Consider the following 14,919-nt stretch of genomic DNA (forward strand, 5'->3'; position numbering starts at 1 on the left):
CACGGAGAAAGAGAAAAAATACAAATCATGTAAACAATGGAGGCGAACGACAGCATTCCGATCCAAATTGTGTCTTTAGTTCCAAATTCCAGGAGCAGTCCGGAGTAGGCCCAAAGCCTCGGTATTCAGTTCATCATATTAATGGGGCAAATTGCCGCAGAGTTCACAGGCACGAGGCACAGCAGCCGAGGGCAGTCTCACAGCCTTAGCATCATGGGGAGAGACAGTCTATCTGGGCCAGCGTTTAAGCTGTCCAAACCGTGCACTAGACCGGGCCCTGCCACGGCAAAGCTCTTCAGGCCCAGATTTCGTTGCCGGAGAAGCCAAATTGGCTCGGCACCCAGAGTGATCAAACCTCGCCCAACTCTCGACACGCTGCCTTTCCAGTTTATCTGGATCGGTGTTTAGATTGCCGTACAGGGGATTGTACCTCACGTTAGGACCCGGGCCTCGCCAAGGCGAATCACTCCGGGCCTTCAACATGCTGCCCGGCAATCCCACTGCCCGGAGAAGCTGGTCTCCACCTCTCCAAAACGGCTTGGCATTTAGAGCGATCCAACCCCGTACCCAGGGCAGCTGGACGGGCATCAGAACTCCCCTGTCCCACCTCCTCCCCTCCCACTGTCCACTCCAACCAGCTCGGCTCCAACTCCAAGTGCATCAGCAGGGCACATCCCGCAAATTCACTCACCTCTTCATTGTTTGCGGTGATAGTTTGCCACAATTTACTTCAAAAGAAAGTTTTCAAACTTTTCAAACCACCAGTAAGATGTCACATGTCATTGGTAGTGACATCTTAAACCGGAAGATTAAGTGATATATATATATATAGCTAGGGTGCCTAAGATATCTGCACAGTGCTGTATTTGTCAACGTGGAGCAGACAGCGAGTTTGGAAATCTGGCGGGAACAAAGGGTGTTGGGAACGGTGAGGGTGGAGCGCTACGGGAGGGGTGCGGGACAGATGACAGAGAAGGAGTGCCAGGAACAGGAGGTGGTGTGGGTACAGACACACCCAGCCCTGAGACACCAGGCAAGGTCAATTGATTCCAAACAATTGGTTTATTGATCATTACAGAATGTCTCTCTGGTGCTTCCCTCTCCCTTCCCCTTTTCCCAACCATGATTCCCCTCTCCCTGCTCCCTTCCCACTCTCAGTCCACAATAGAGACCCAGATCAGAATCAGGTTTATCATCACTCACAAATGTCATGAGATTTGTTTTTTTTTGTGGCAGCAGTACAGAGCAATACATAAAATTACTACAGTACTGTGCAAACGTCTTAAACATCTATACAGCTAGGGTGCCTAAGACTTTTGCACAGTACTGTAGTCATACAACACATGAACAGGGCCTTCACCCCTTTTAGTCCATGCCAATCTATTATTCCAGCTCGTCCCATTCCCTTCCCATCCCTGCACAGTAATTGGACAAATTTCTCTGAAATGTTGAAATCGAACCTGCGTGCACCACTCCTGCTGGTAGCTCGTTCCACGCTCCCCACGCTCTCCGAGCGAGGACATTCCACGCTCCCCACGATCTCCGAGCGAGGATGTTCCATGCTCTCGACGCTGTCCGAGCGAGGACGTTCCACGGTCCCGAAGCTCTCCGAGCGAGGACGTTCCGCGCTCCCCACGCTCTCCGAGCGAGGACGTTCCGCACTCTCGATGCGGTCCAAGCGAGGATGTTCCACGGTCCCGACGCTTTCCGAGCGAGGACGTTCCACACTCCTGACGCTCCCGACGCTGTCCGAGCGCCACACTCTCGACGCTGTCCGAGCGAGGACGTTCCGCGCTCCCCACGCTGTCCGAGCGAGGACGTTCCGCGCTCTCAACGCTCTCCGAGCGAGGACATTCCACGCTTCCGGCTCTCTCCGAGCGAGGACGTTCCACACTCTCGACGCTGTCCGGGCAAGGACGTTCCACGCTCTCGAGACATTCCACGCTCTCGACGCTGTCCGAGTGAAGACGTTCCACGCTCTCGACACTGTCCAAATGAAGATGTTCCACGGTCCCGATGCTCTCCGAGTGAGGATGTTCCACGCTCTCGACGCTGTCTGAGTGAAGACGTTCCACGCTCTCGACGCTCTCCGAGCAAGGACGTTCCACGCTCCCCACGCTGTCCGAGCAAGGACGTTCCACGCTCCCCACGCTGTCCGAGCGAGGACGTTCCACGCTCTCATCCCGACGCTGTCCGAGCAAGGACGTTCCACGCTCCCCACGCTGTCCGAGCGAGGACGTTCCACGCTCTCGACACTCTCCGAGCGAGGACGTTCCACGCACTGGACGCTGTCCGAGCGAGGACGTTCCACGCTCCCGACGCTGTCCGAGCGAGGACGTTCCACGGTCCCGACGCTTTCCGAGTGAGGACATTCCACGCACTGGACGCTGTCCGAGCGAGGACGTTCCACGCTCTCGACGCTGTCCGAGTGAAGACGTTCCATGCTCCCGACGCTCTCCGAGGGAGGACGTTCCACGCTCTCGACGCTCTCCAAGCGAGGACGTTCCACGCTCCCGACGCTGTCCGAGCGAAGAGGTTCCACGCTCCCCACGCTCTCCACGCTCTCCGAGCGAGGTCGTTCCACGCTCTCGAGGCTGTCCGAGCGAGGACGTTCCATGCTCCCGACGCTGTCCGAGCGAGGACGTTCCACGCTCTCATCCCAACGCTGTCCGAGCGAAGAGGTTCCACGCTCTCGACACTCTCCGAGTGAGGACGTTCCACACACTGGACGCTGTCCGAGCGAGGACGTTCCACGCTCTCGAGGCTGTCCGAGCGAGGACTTTCCATGCTCCCGACGCTGTCCGAGCGAGGACGTTCCACGCTCTCATCCCAACGCTGTCCGAGCGAAGAGGTTCCACGCTCTCGACACTCTCTGAGCGAGGACGTTCCACACACTGGACGCTGTCCGAGCGAGGTCGTTCCACGCTCCCGACGCTGTCCGAGCGAGGACGTTCCATGCTCCCGACGCTGTCCGAGCGAGGACGTTCCACGCTGTCATCCCAACGCTGTCCGAGTGAAGAGGTTCCACGCTCTCGACACTCTCCGAGTGAGGACGTTCCACACACTGGACGCTGTCCGAGCGAGGACGTTCCACGCTCTCGAGGCTGTCCGAGCAAGGACGTTCCACGCACTGGACGCTGTCCGAGCAAGGACGTTCCACGCTCTCATCCCGACGCTGTCCGAGCGAAGAGGTTCCACGCTCTCGACACTCTCCGAGCGAGGATGTTCCACGCACTGGACGCTGTCCGAGCGAGGACGTTCCACGCTCCCAAGGCTGTCTGAGCGAGGATGTTCCACGCACTGGATGCTCTCCGAGCGAGGACGTTCCACGCTCCCGACGCTCTCCGAGCGAGGTCGTTCCACGCTCCCGACGCTCTCCGAGCGAGGACGTTCCACTGTCCCAACGCTCTCTGAGTGAAGAGGTTCCACGCTCTCGACACTCTCCGAGTGAAGACACTCCCCTTTGGGTTCCCAATTAGCATTTCAAAAGCCACAAAGTCTCACTGGGAAGTTAAATTATATACAGGATATGTAAGTGCTTATTTAGTTAATCCATGATAATGGTTTCTATAATTTCATAACCCAAGAATTATCTCTCACATTGCCCATCGATGCTAATTGCATTTAGCAACACTTTGTCCTTGGCTTTCTACATTTGCCAGTTGCGGTGCTAGTCCAGACACTGCTCAAGAGGTACCTTCCTCCTGCACCTTCTCAGCAAGGTCATTTCAGATTCCGAGCACAGTCTGTATGTTAAACTTCATTAGATTATCTGTAGCTCCTCCGAGTGTCAGGACGCGAAACCTCAACCGTCCATTTCCCTCTGTCGATGCTGCCTGACCTACCGAGATCCTCCAGTAGTTTGATTTTCTTTTAAAACTTCAGCTCTCCAACATGACCACGCCCACTCCCCCACCTGGCCCAGCCATGGGAATGTTTCCTGAAATCCACCCTTTCTACTGGGTGGCCCTCATAAATTTGTCAGACCTCTTCCCTCGGCCTCCTGTGTTCTACGAAAGCCAAGCCCAGCCTGACGGGAACGTTCCACCCCAGGCAGCGTGGAAGTGTCAAGGGGCACAGATGACGGAACCTGGAGCCACAAGCGGTCTACCACACAACAGTGGGTCGAGAGGCATCGGTGGGGGGGGGAGGAATGGTTGATGTCTTGGATCAAAGCCCAGCATCAGAGTGAAGTTCAGAGGCTATGAGAGCGTAGAACATAGGAGCAGAATTAGGCCGTTCAGCCCATTGATTCTGCCCCGCCATTTCACCATGGTTGATTCATCCCCCCCTCTCAACGCCATTCCCCTGCCTCCTCTCCGTCCCCTTGATACACTTACTAATCATCCTCAATAACCTGTGGCATATCTAAGGTATGGCAGGTATGGCACGTGACCTGGGCGCCACTGAGCAGTTTCTATTAAAGTCAGACAAGCCACCTTCGGATAGCGAAAAAAGAATTTTCTTCAGATGTATGATCTGTCGTTGATTACCATGGGTGAGAAGCACTAGGATGGCCTTATTTCAGAGCACTGTGTAAGAAGACCATGAAATGTTTCTTCACGAAGAAGAGGGAAAGAGGAGCTGAAGGACGGAAGAGACAAAAGTTAGAGGCGGAGGAAGCCAAGAAGTCGAACAAGTTCTTCATGCCCCTCTTTGAAAAGCCCGGAACAAGTAGTTGGACACGTTCCACGGAGTCGCCTGCACCTGCGTGCTGAGTGTAGAAAGAGAAGAAACTGAAAAAAACTGACTTTGATCACATCATAGACCAATTTGCATCAGTGAAAGCAAGGAAGGTGCAGTTAGAATTTTCATGTAGTGCCATAATTTGTTAATTAAAAGATTAACGAGCTAGACTTGTATTTTTGAGCTGATATTATGGTAAAGTTATCTAAAAGATGGGTATCAGATGATTGGACAGGGTGCAATTTCTGTGCTTACCATAGGCGCTATATTCCGTAGATACGCCCCTGTCAATAACTTGGCCTCCACAGCTGTCTGTAGCAATAAATTTCACAGATTCACCACCCTCTGGCTAAAGAAATTCCTCCCCATCTCCGTTCCCTGTATTCTGAGGCTGGGCCCTCCAGTCTAAGACTCGTTCACCATTGGAAACATCCTCTCCACATCCACTCTGTCCAGGCCTTTCAACATGTGTGAGACCATCTTGCAGAGGACAGGAGGATGGGTGAGCCACGGGCCCGAGGGAATAGATGAATGCGGACAGAAAGAGGGGAAGAGGGAGCCAGGAAGGGTAGGGGAAACTGCTTATCGTGCGCCATCTCTGTACGTCCATCTCTCGTTCACTTGCCTCTGACGCCCAGCTGCATCCCTGCCCCCCCCCACCTGGCCCGACCTCCCCACCATGGGGAGCACACGGGATTCACTCCCTTGCAAGTTGCCAAGGGGAGCAACGAGCACGGGAAAATGGCAGCGAAACTGTCAGGTCAGCAGACAAGGTCACTGGCTACAGTCTACCATCACTTGTATGTGCGCTGGACAAAGAAGCGAGTGGGAACAATCATTGCGAGCACCACATACTCTGCAAAATGTCTTTTCCAGAAACTCCCTTTTGAAAAGTAACATCATCATCACCATCATTATGTGCCATGTCGTATGACATCATCATTATGTGCCATGTCATATGACATCATCATTATGTGCCTTGTCGAATGACATGGGCGATCATTGTCTTATGACCATGATTGTTCTTGGCAAATTTTTCTACAGAAGTGGTTTGCCATCGCTTTCTTCTGGGCAGTGTCTTTACAAGACGGGTGACCCCAGCCATTATCAATACTCTTCAGAGATTGTCTGCCTGGTGTCAGTGGTCGCATAACCAGGACTTGTGATCTGCACCGGCTGCTCGTACGACCATCCACCACCTGCCCCCATGGCTTCACATGACCCTGATCAGGGGGCTAAACAGGTGCTACACCTTGCCCAAGGGTGACCTGCAGGCTAGCGGAGGGAAGGAGCACCTTACACCTCCTTTGATAGAGATGTATCTCCACCCAGCCACCCTGGAAAGTGCCATAGGGCTATTAAAACAAAAAAAAAATCCACGCCACCTTAAAATTTTCTTCCCCTAGCCAGTTAATCTGATCAACTAACACACATCAAAGTTGCTGGTGAACGCAGCAGGCCAGGCAGCATCTCTAGTAAGAGGTGCAGTCAACGTTTCAGGCCGAGACCCTTCGTCAGGACTTCGTCTGATCAACTATTCTAGTTAGTTTCCCCCACACCCTCTATCTGTTACCCTCAGTCACTGCACTGTAAACACTTTAAAACCATTTTTATAATGCTGTTTACATTTTGGTATTTTGGTATTTATTCCATATTTTATCCATATCCTTTCTTCTAACTTTATTTTATATAATTCTTTATACTTTATAGTTGATGACATGAATATCGATTTCTCTTTCCAGTAAACAAATTTACCCCTCCTGCCTTCCTCTATTCCCCACTTTGACCTTTTACCTCTTCTCACCTGCCCTAGATCCCCTCCTCTTTCCCTTCCTCCTGTGATCCACTCTCCTCTCCTACCAGATTTCTCCTCTCTAGCCTTTGACCTTTCCCACCCACCTGGCTTCACCCATCGCCTTCCAGCCATCCTCCCCCCCCCCCCGCCACCTTTTTATTCTGTCGTTTTCCCCCTTTCCTTTTCAGTTCTGAACAAGCGTCTGGGCCCAAAACTTCGGCTGTTTACACATGCTGCCTGACCTGCTGTGCGCGTTGTTCTGGATTGCCAGCATCTGCATGTCACAGCAAATTCCTAACACGTGTATACGGCGAGTGAAGTCAATCCCTGGTCCGTAAAGCCTCGACAGAGTGGATGTGGAGAGGATGTTTCCTCTGATGGGGGAGTCTAAGACCAGAGGACACAGACTCAGAATAGAGAGGTGTCCAATTAGTCATAGTCATAGTCATACTTTATTGATCCTGGGGGAAATTGGTTTTCGTTACAGTTGCACCATAAATAATAAATAGTAATAAAACCATAAATAGTTAAATAGTAATATGTAAATTATGAAATAAGTCCAGGACCAGCCTATTGGCTCAGGGTGTCTGACCCTCCAAGGGAGGAGTTGTAAAGTTTGACGGCCACAGGCAGGAGTGACTTCCTATGACGCTCTGTGCTGCATCTCGGTGGAATGAGTCTCTGGCTGAATGTACTCCTGTGCCCAACCAGTACATTATGTAGTGGATGAAGAGATGAGGAGGAATTTCTTGAGCCAGAGGGTGGTGAATCTGTGCAATTCATTGCTACAGGTGGCTGTGGAAACCAAGTCATTGAGTATATTTAAGGCCGAGGTTGATAGATGCTTGATTGGTCAGGACATGAAGGGATATGGGGAGGGGGGGTAGGAGATTGGATCAGCCTTGATGAAATGGTGGAGCAGACTCGATGGGCCAAATGGCCTAATTCTGCTCCTGTATCCTATGGCCTTGAGGGCATCCTGGGCAGACACAAAGAAAAAGAGTGTTAAGAAGGAGTGGGATGTAGCTGCTACGTAAATGCTAGCATGGGGAATGTGGGCCGAATGGCTTGTCTCACTGAGGTGCATTCCATGGCACTGGGAATTCAAACCCACATCAAGTGTAACAGGCATCATACATTTACCGTCCAACATCGGGGAGCTTCACGTCTATGTGACAGCAGAGAGTGGACGCTGGTGCAGAATTCGGCTCTCTGGCCAATTGAGTCTGCTGTGCCAGTCCACCATGGCTGATTTATTACCCCTCCCAACCCCACTCTCCTGCCTTCTCCCCGTAACCTTTCATGTCCTGACTAATCAAGAACCTCTTTTTTAATTATACTCAGTTAAATTGTCCTCCACAGCTGACCTTGGCAATGAATTCCACAGATTCACCACCCACTGGCTAATGACATTCCTCCTCCTGTCTGTCCTAAAGGGACCCTCTTCTATTCCGAGGCTGTGCCCTCTGGTCCTAAGCTCTTCCATTAATGGGAACATCCTCTCCCCATCCCTGATATTCGAGACGTCCCCCTCATTCTTCCAAACGCCAGCGATTACCATCAAACGCTCCTCATAGGTAGAGCAAGATCCCACAGCTGGGCAGGACCCCCCCCCCCGCCTCCCCAGCGCGCGAGAGTGCAGCGACCAGAAGCGCGACCTTCAGGGTGGGAGTCTCCGAACTCAAGGTGCCCGAGCGCACTGAGATGGTGCCACCCATACCGGCAGTTAGACCCGCCTGGTGACGTTCCCTGCGGATGGCACAGGCCGAGAGTGTGTGTGTGTGTGTGTGTGTGTGTGTGTGTGTGTGGTGTGTGTCTGTGTCTGTGTGTGTGTGTGTCTGTGTGTGTGTGGTGTGTGTGTGTGTGTGTGTGTGTGTGTGTGTGTGTGGTGTGTGTCTGTGTCTGTGTGTGTGTGTGTCTGTGTGTGTGTGTGTGTGTGTGTGTGTGTGTGTGGTGTGTGTCTGTGTCTGTGTGTGTGTGTGTGTGTGTGTGTGTGTGTGTGTGGTGTGTGTGTGGTGTGTCTGTGTGTGTGTGTGTGGTGTGTGTCTGTGTCTGTGTGTGTGTGTGTGTGTGTGTGGTGTGTGTGTGTGTGTGTGTGTGTGTGTGTGTGTGGTGTGTGTCTGTGTGTGTGGTGTGTGTGTGTGTGTGTGTGGTGTGTGTCTGTGTGTGTGTGTGTGTGTGTGAGTGTGTGTGTGTGTGTGTGTGTGAGAGTGTGTGTGTGTGGTGTGTGAGAGAGACAAGCCAGCACCTCGACACGGCCAATTAGAGGCCAGGAATGCGGAGCCCGCTCAGGTGTGGAGGGCACACGGGGTGGGGAGGGCTGGAGTCCACAGCGATGGGAAACACTCGAGGATGGGGGCCTGTGTGGCGACAACAGTGATTTTATGTTCAGTCAACATCAGGGCTAGTCTGCGTCAGGATGTGGGTGTCTCCAAATCACAGGCTGTTAGATTTTTAGATATTTACAGAGTTAAACGATCGTGGGATCAGGTGGGAAAATGAACAGGGCTGAAGGTTGTCTTGAATAGGAATATGAAGGTAGGTGGAGGGGCAGGTAGTTCTGAGGAAGCAGAGAAACTACGGAAGGACTTAGACAGATTTGGAGAATGGGCAAAGAAGTGGGAGATAAAATATAGTTTTGGGAAGTGTATGGTCATGCACTTTGGTAGAAGAAATGAAACAATAAACTATTTTCCAAATGGGGATAAAATACAAAAAACTGAGACACAAAGGGACGTGGGAGTCCTTGTGCACGATTCCCTGAAGGTTAATTTGCCAGTTGAGTCTGTGGTGAGGAAGACAAATGCAATGTTCAACATTCACTTCCAGAGGACTAGAGTATAAAAGCAAGGATGAATATTGAGGCTTTATGAGGCACTGGTGAGGCCTCACTTGGAGTATTGTGAGCAGTTTTTGGCCCCTTATCTTCGAAAGGATGTGCTGAAACTGGAGAGGGTTCATAGGAGGTTCACGAAAATGATTCCAGGATTGAAAGGATTGTCATATGAAAAGTGTTTGATGGCTCTGGGCCTGTACTCACTGGAATTCAGAAGAATGTCGGGGGGGGCAGATGAATTCTCAATGAAACCTATCAAAAGTTGAAAGGCCTCGACAGAGTGGATGTGGAGAGGATGTTTCCCATGGTGGGGGATTCTACGACCAGAGGGAGACGAGGAGCAATTTCTTTAGCCAGAGAGTGGTGAATCTGTGAAATTCATTGCCACAGGCAGCTGTGGAGGCCAAGTCTTTATGTATGTTTAAGGCAGAGGTTAATTGATTCTTGATTAGTCAGGGCAGAGGCAGGAGATTGGGGCTGAGAGGGAAAATGGATCAGCCATGTTGAGCAGAACCCATTAAAAATAGACCAACAAACACCCGATGCACAGAGATTATTAAAGTCTGTCACGAGCCTTGTGGCCCATCAGGCGGGTGCTTATGCCGGTTTCCGTGGCGTGAAGCAACCGAGAGTACGAGACTCCCCCCGGATAGGACGCCAGTTTATCACGAGGTTAACCCCCAGCATTTGCCGGTACCCATTCTCAGCTGGGTGGACTGGAGCAGGGTGTGGTTAAGTGCCTTGCTCAAGGACACAACACGCTGCCTCGGCCGAGGCTCGAACCCACGACTTTCAGATCTCTAGTCCAACGCCCTAACTGCTTGGCCATGCGCCACACACAATGTGCAGAGAGAGGGAGAAAAAAAAACAAATCATGCAAACAATAAAAGCATTCAGAACAAAAGTGAGTCCGCAGACGCAAAGCCCGGAGCAGGCCCACAGCCTTGGGCTCAGTTCATCACACAGCAGAGCAAAACATGGTGGAGCCTGCAGGCATGGAGCCCAGAGCCGTCCCATAGCCTCAGCTCTCTAAATATCTCTAAATATAAAACAAATCCCCCTGAACTGCACAAACAACATCAACCAGCAATTTTTGCTCCTCCTCACGGGTGTGGGAATTGAACCCACAACCTCCGTGCAAAGCCACCAGGAAGTCATGGAGTCTTACAGCTCTGAAGCAGGCTCTTCAGCCCATCGCCAATGCTGGGCGCCCACTTACAGCCGGAAAATTGGTCACATGGGTGTAATTAGGCTGTGCGGGCTTGTTAGGCCAAAAGGGCCCTTTATCGTGGTATATCTCTAAGTAAAAACATACAGTACTGTCAAAAATATCCAGCACATATATATATATAGCTGGGGTGTCTAAGGCTTTTGAGCAGTACTGTAGTAACTTTATGTATTGAACTGTACTGCTGTCGTTAAAAACAACAAACAGATTTCATGACACGTGTGAGTGATGATAAACCTGATTCTGATCTGGGTCTCTATTGTGGACTGGGAGTGGGAAGGGGACAGGGAGAGGGGAATCATGGTTGGTAAAAGGGGAAGGGAGAGGGGAGGGAGTGGGAAGCACCAGAGAGACATTCTGTAATGATCAATAAACCAGTTGATTGGAATCAAATGACCTTGCCTGGTGTCTCAGGGCTGGGTGTGTCCGCAACCGCACGTCCCCCCACAATCCTTCCCACGGCGCTCCATCCTCGCCATTCCCAACGTCCTTCTCTCCCACCAGATTTACGAACTCGCTCTCCGCTCCACGTTGACTTTTACCGTGCAAAAGTCTTCAGCACCCTAGCTATATATATATACACCTAAAACTCGTGCACAATACCGTGTGGACGTAAAAATAGAGCAAGTTTGAGAAACCAGTCAAATAATACAGATGGAGTGTGCAAATCCAGTAAAATCCAGGTCCTACCATAGTTGAAAAGTCCTGCCTGGTTGCAAGAAGGGATGTTTACAAATGATTACCTCAAAAGCTTCATGGGTGAAATGAAGCCCTGTTAATTTCATAACCCATCCGTTGAAGCATTACAAAATATATATAATAAACACGAGAGATTCTGCAGTTGCTGAAAATCCTGAGCAACATAAACACTAAACGCTGGAGGAACTCAGCAGGTCAGGCAGCATCTATGGAGCGGAATAAACTGTCGATGTTTCGTCAGGACAGGCGAGGAAGGGGGAAGAAGCCAGTATAAGAAAGTGAGGAGGGGAGGAAGAACAAGCTGGCAGGTGACAGGTGAGACCAACTGAGGGGGGAAGGTGGGTGTGTGGGCCTTGGGTGATAAAGTAAGAAGCTGGGAACCTGGGTGGAAAAGGTAAAGGGTTGAAGAAGAAGGAATCTGGTTGGAGAGGATAGTGGACCGTGGAAGAAACGGAAAAAGGAGGGGAACCAGAGGGAGATGACAGGCAGGTGAGGCACAGAGAAAGGGTGAGACAGGAACCAGAATGAGAAATGGAAAAAGAGAGAATGGGAAGGGGAGAGAGATTACCAGAAGTTAAAGAAATCAATGTTCATGACATCAGATTGGAGGTTACAAAAGTGGAATATAAGGCGTTGCTTCTTCAACCTGAGTGTGGCCTCATCATGGCAGTAGAAGAGGCCACGAGCCAGCTTGCCAGAAAGGGAATGGGAAGTTAAATTGCAATGCGTGGCTACCAGGAAACCTTTTGCCATGGACGGAGCGAAGGTGCTCACCAAAGCGGTTCTCCCGGTCTACATCGGGTCTCACTGATGTAGAAGGAGACGTACCGGGAGCACCGGGGATACAATAGATGAGGCCAACCAACTCGCGGGTGACGTGTACGGGATGGGCGGGAAGAAACCGACCAGCCTGGAATCCGCATGGTACAAAAAAAAATAAGGAATGCTCTTCTGTTTTTTTCCAGGGGTGACCAACGCCGCTTGAAGTGCAAGTGACGGGCCGACGACGGAACGCAGGCGCTCTGCGGCCTGACCTGCCAGAGACCAGGAAGGCGACACTTCGAAGAGAGAGTCGGCTGTGGGTGCAGTGAGAAACTACGAGTTCAATGTTCAATGGAATATCTGGCTGAGCTCTCCCCTCACCAGTGCCAGCTCTTGACTGCTCACGAGCTCCGGGCGATGGGCTGCTTTCCCTTGGGAGACTCGGAAATTGGGGCGATTGAGCAGAGCAGGTAAAATGGGTAACATTAGTGAAGACAGCTGTCAAGTGGACTCCAGGCTAGATAGCCTCTTTCCACCCACGCTGTATATCTTTGTCATAGTCATTGGCCTCCCAACCAACTGCCTGGCACTGTGGGCCGCATACCTCCAGATTAAGCAGAAGAACGAACTGGGAGTCTACCTTCTCAACCTGTCCATCTCCGACCTCCTGTACATTGCCACCCTTCCCCCTTGGATAAATTATTTCTTGCACCAGGACAACTGGATCCTTGGGCAGGAGTCCTGCAAGCTTTTTGGTTTCATCCTGTACACCAACATTTACATCAGCATCGCCTTCCTCAGCTGCATCTCCGTTGACCGCTACCTGGCCGTAGCTCACCCGCTGAGGTTCGCCAAGATCCGGAGGGTGAAGACGGCGGTGGTCACCAGCGTGGTGGTGTGGACCATCGAGATTGGCGCCAACTCCGCGCCGCTCTTCCACAATGAACTCTTCGAGGACCGCTTCAACCACACCTTCTGCTTCGAGAAGTACCCCATGGAGAAGTGGGTGGCCCAGATGAACCTCTACAGGGTCTTTATCGGTTTCCTCTTCCCGTGGGTGCTCATGCTCTTCTCCTACCAGGGCATCCTCAAGGCCATTAAGGGAAATTTGTCGACGGAGAAAGGGGAGAAGGTGAAGATCAAGAGGTTGGCCCTCAGCCTCATGGTCATCCTCCTCCTTTGCTTTGCCCCTTACCACCTCATCTTGCTTCTGCGTAGCATGATGTACCTAATCAGTCCTCAGGGCTGCAGCTTCGAGGAGAACATCTTCATGGCCTACCACGTCTCTCTGGCCTTCACCAGCCTCAACTGCGTGGCCGACCCGATCCTTTACTGCCTGGTGAACGAGGGTGCCCGCAACGACGTGACCAGGGGGCTGGCTCCACTCCTCAAGTTCTTCACCAGCTCCAAGTCAACCGACATCGCCCGGTCGGTTACCCTAGACACGCCGCTATCCTCGAAAAAATCCCAGTACTTAAACATCGAGCTGGTGGTGTTAAGGGAGGACTGCATACAGATGAAAACTTTGAGTGTATGAAAGCAAAGGGTTGCAAGAGTACATTTATAAATGTATTTTTTATAACATGTGCGTTAACATTAAGAAGAAACTTATTTAAGTCACCTTGGCACCCGTAAAGTGCTTGAACCATCCACCTGTGCAGCCCCTATTCTGTGAAGTGTGTTCGCTTTCATTGGCGGCCATATTTTCACCATGGTAGCCACCTGTGGGTGACCCTCACCTGACCTCTGACCATCTCCTCCTATTGGCCACCTACCTTGGCAAAGCAGAGCCCCTCTGCACCAATTGGACGGCTGCAGGGCTCCTTGGTGCTCGACCGTCACTTGAAGGTCAGTCAAGCCCCAACCCCTAAGGCCCCCTGACATCTCCACAGGTGTAGGTCCCCTAGCGGAGAGAAGTGGCCTAAGCCCTGTGGGCACCATATTCCTGAACTCAGGTCAGTCGTTATGAAGAGTTGTCCGGTTGCCTTCCAGATTGGGAGGCCGGGGGTGGGGGTGCTTTCTCCTTGCAGTATTGTATTTGTTACCCTGCTTGGCATGGCTTGGCAGATGTATTAGAGTGGGAAAGAGAAAGTTCTACAATATCCATCCACTTTCCTTGCAAGGGAAGCCAGCTCTGAGCCAGAAGGAGATTTGGAGGAAACCTCACCCACAGTCATCACCGACTCCTAGCTGGGGAGACCTCATAGAGACTGAGACATCCAGTGACGTTGACTACATGTACACCCTGGGGTGAGAACTGATATAGTTACAGAGCGGGGTCATTCTATCTCCCACCCTTGTTCCACGTCAATCCCAAGAGAAAGGGTGGTCCACCCCACCCGGACACACACTTGTTCCACGTCAATCCCGAGAGGAAGGTTATAGGCTGATCCCCACCCACTCCCGGCCCCAGAATGGCATGAGGGTATCGGGGAGAAACAGGAGAGAATCCGCAGATGCTGGAAATCCAAGCGGCACACGCAAAATGCTGGAGGAACTCAGCAGGCCAGGCAGCATCCATGGAAAAGAGTACAGCTGGCGTTTCGGGGCCGAGATGTCGACTGTTCACTCTTCTCCATAGATGCTGCCTGGCCTGCTGAGTTCCTCCAGGATTTTAGGCACTGGGGCTCATTGTAGGGTGCCAGAGCCAACTGGACAATAGACCAAAATGGGATTGATTTTAGTAGCTCGCGTGGGATAGCATGGATATGATGGGCCACATGGCCTCAAATGTACAGTGGAAGTCTCTATTTTATTTATTCACTGACTGAATGTGGGAAAGTTAACTATTTATTGCTAACTGGTTGGCTTGCCTCCGTTCATTGCTTGTCGAAACGTTCCTCGTCTTGAATCGTACATTGGCCGGTTTGTCAGTTTCTTTCCCTCTCTGACAGATGGGTCTTCTAACAGAGG

General features: G+C 51.5%; 1 protein-coding gene across 2 annotated transcripts in view; it reads left to right on the top strand.

Annotated features, from left to right (window-relative positions):
• LOC134353218 (G-protein coupled receptor 4-like) overlaps window positions 1-14,476 on the top strand; it is a 110,742-nt gene extending 96,266 nt beyond the window's left edge. Inside the window, exons 1-2 of one of the 2 annotated variants that reach the window (XM_063061241.1) lie at window positions 91-121; window positions 12,210-14,476. In XM_063061241.1, the coding sequence (XP_062917311.1) occupies window positions 12,482-13,543 (1,062 nt within the window). In that variant the 5' untranslated portion in view covers window positions 91-121; window positions 12,210-12,481 and the 3' untranslated portion in view covers window positions 13,544-14,476. Of the gene's footprint in view, window positions 1-90; window positions 122-12,209 lie in introns of those variants that run through there. The other variant, XM_063061240.1, reaches the window with a different exon arrangement.
• Window positions 14,477-14,919: the final 443 nt, after the last annotated feature.

This window comes from Mobula hypostoma, chromosome 10, assembly GCF_963921235.1.
Source record: "Mobula hypostoma chromosome 10, sMobHyp1.1, whole genome shotgun sequence".
NCBI classification, from domain to species: domain Eukaryota; kingdom Metazoa; phylum Chordata; class Chondrichthyes; order Myliobatiformes; family Myliobatidae; genus Mobula; species Mobula hypostoma.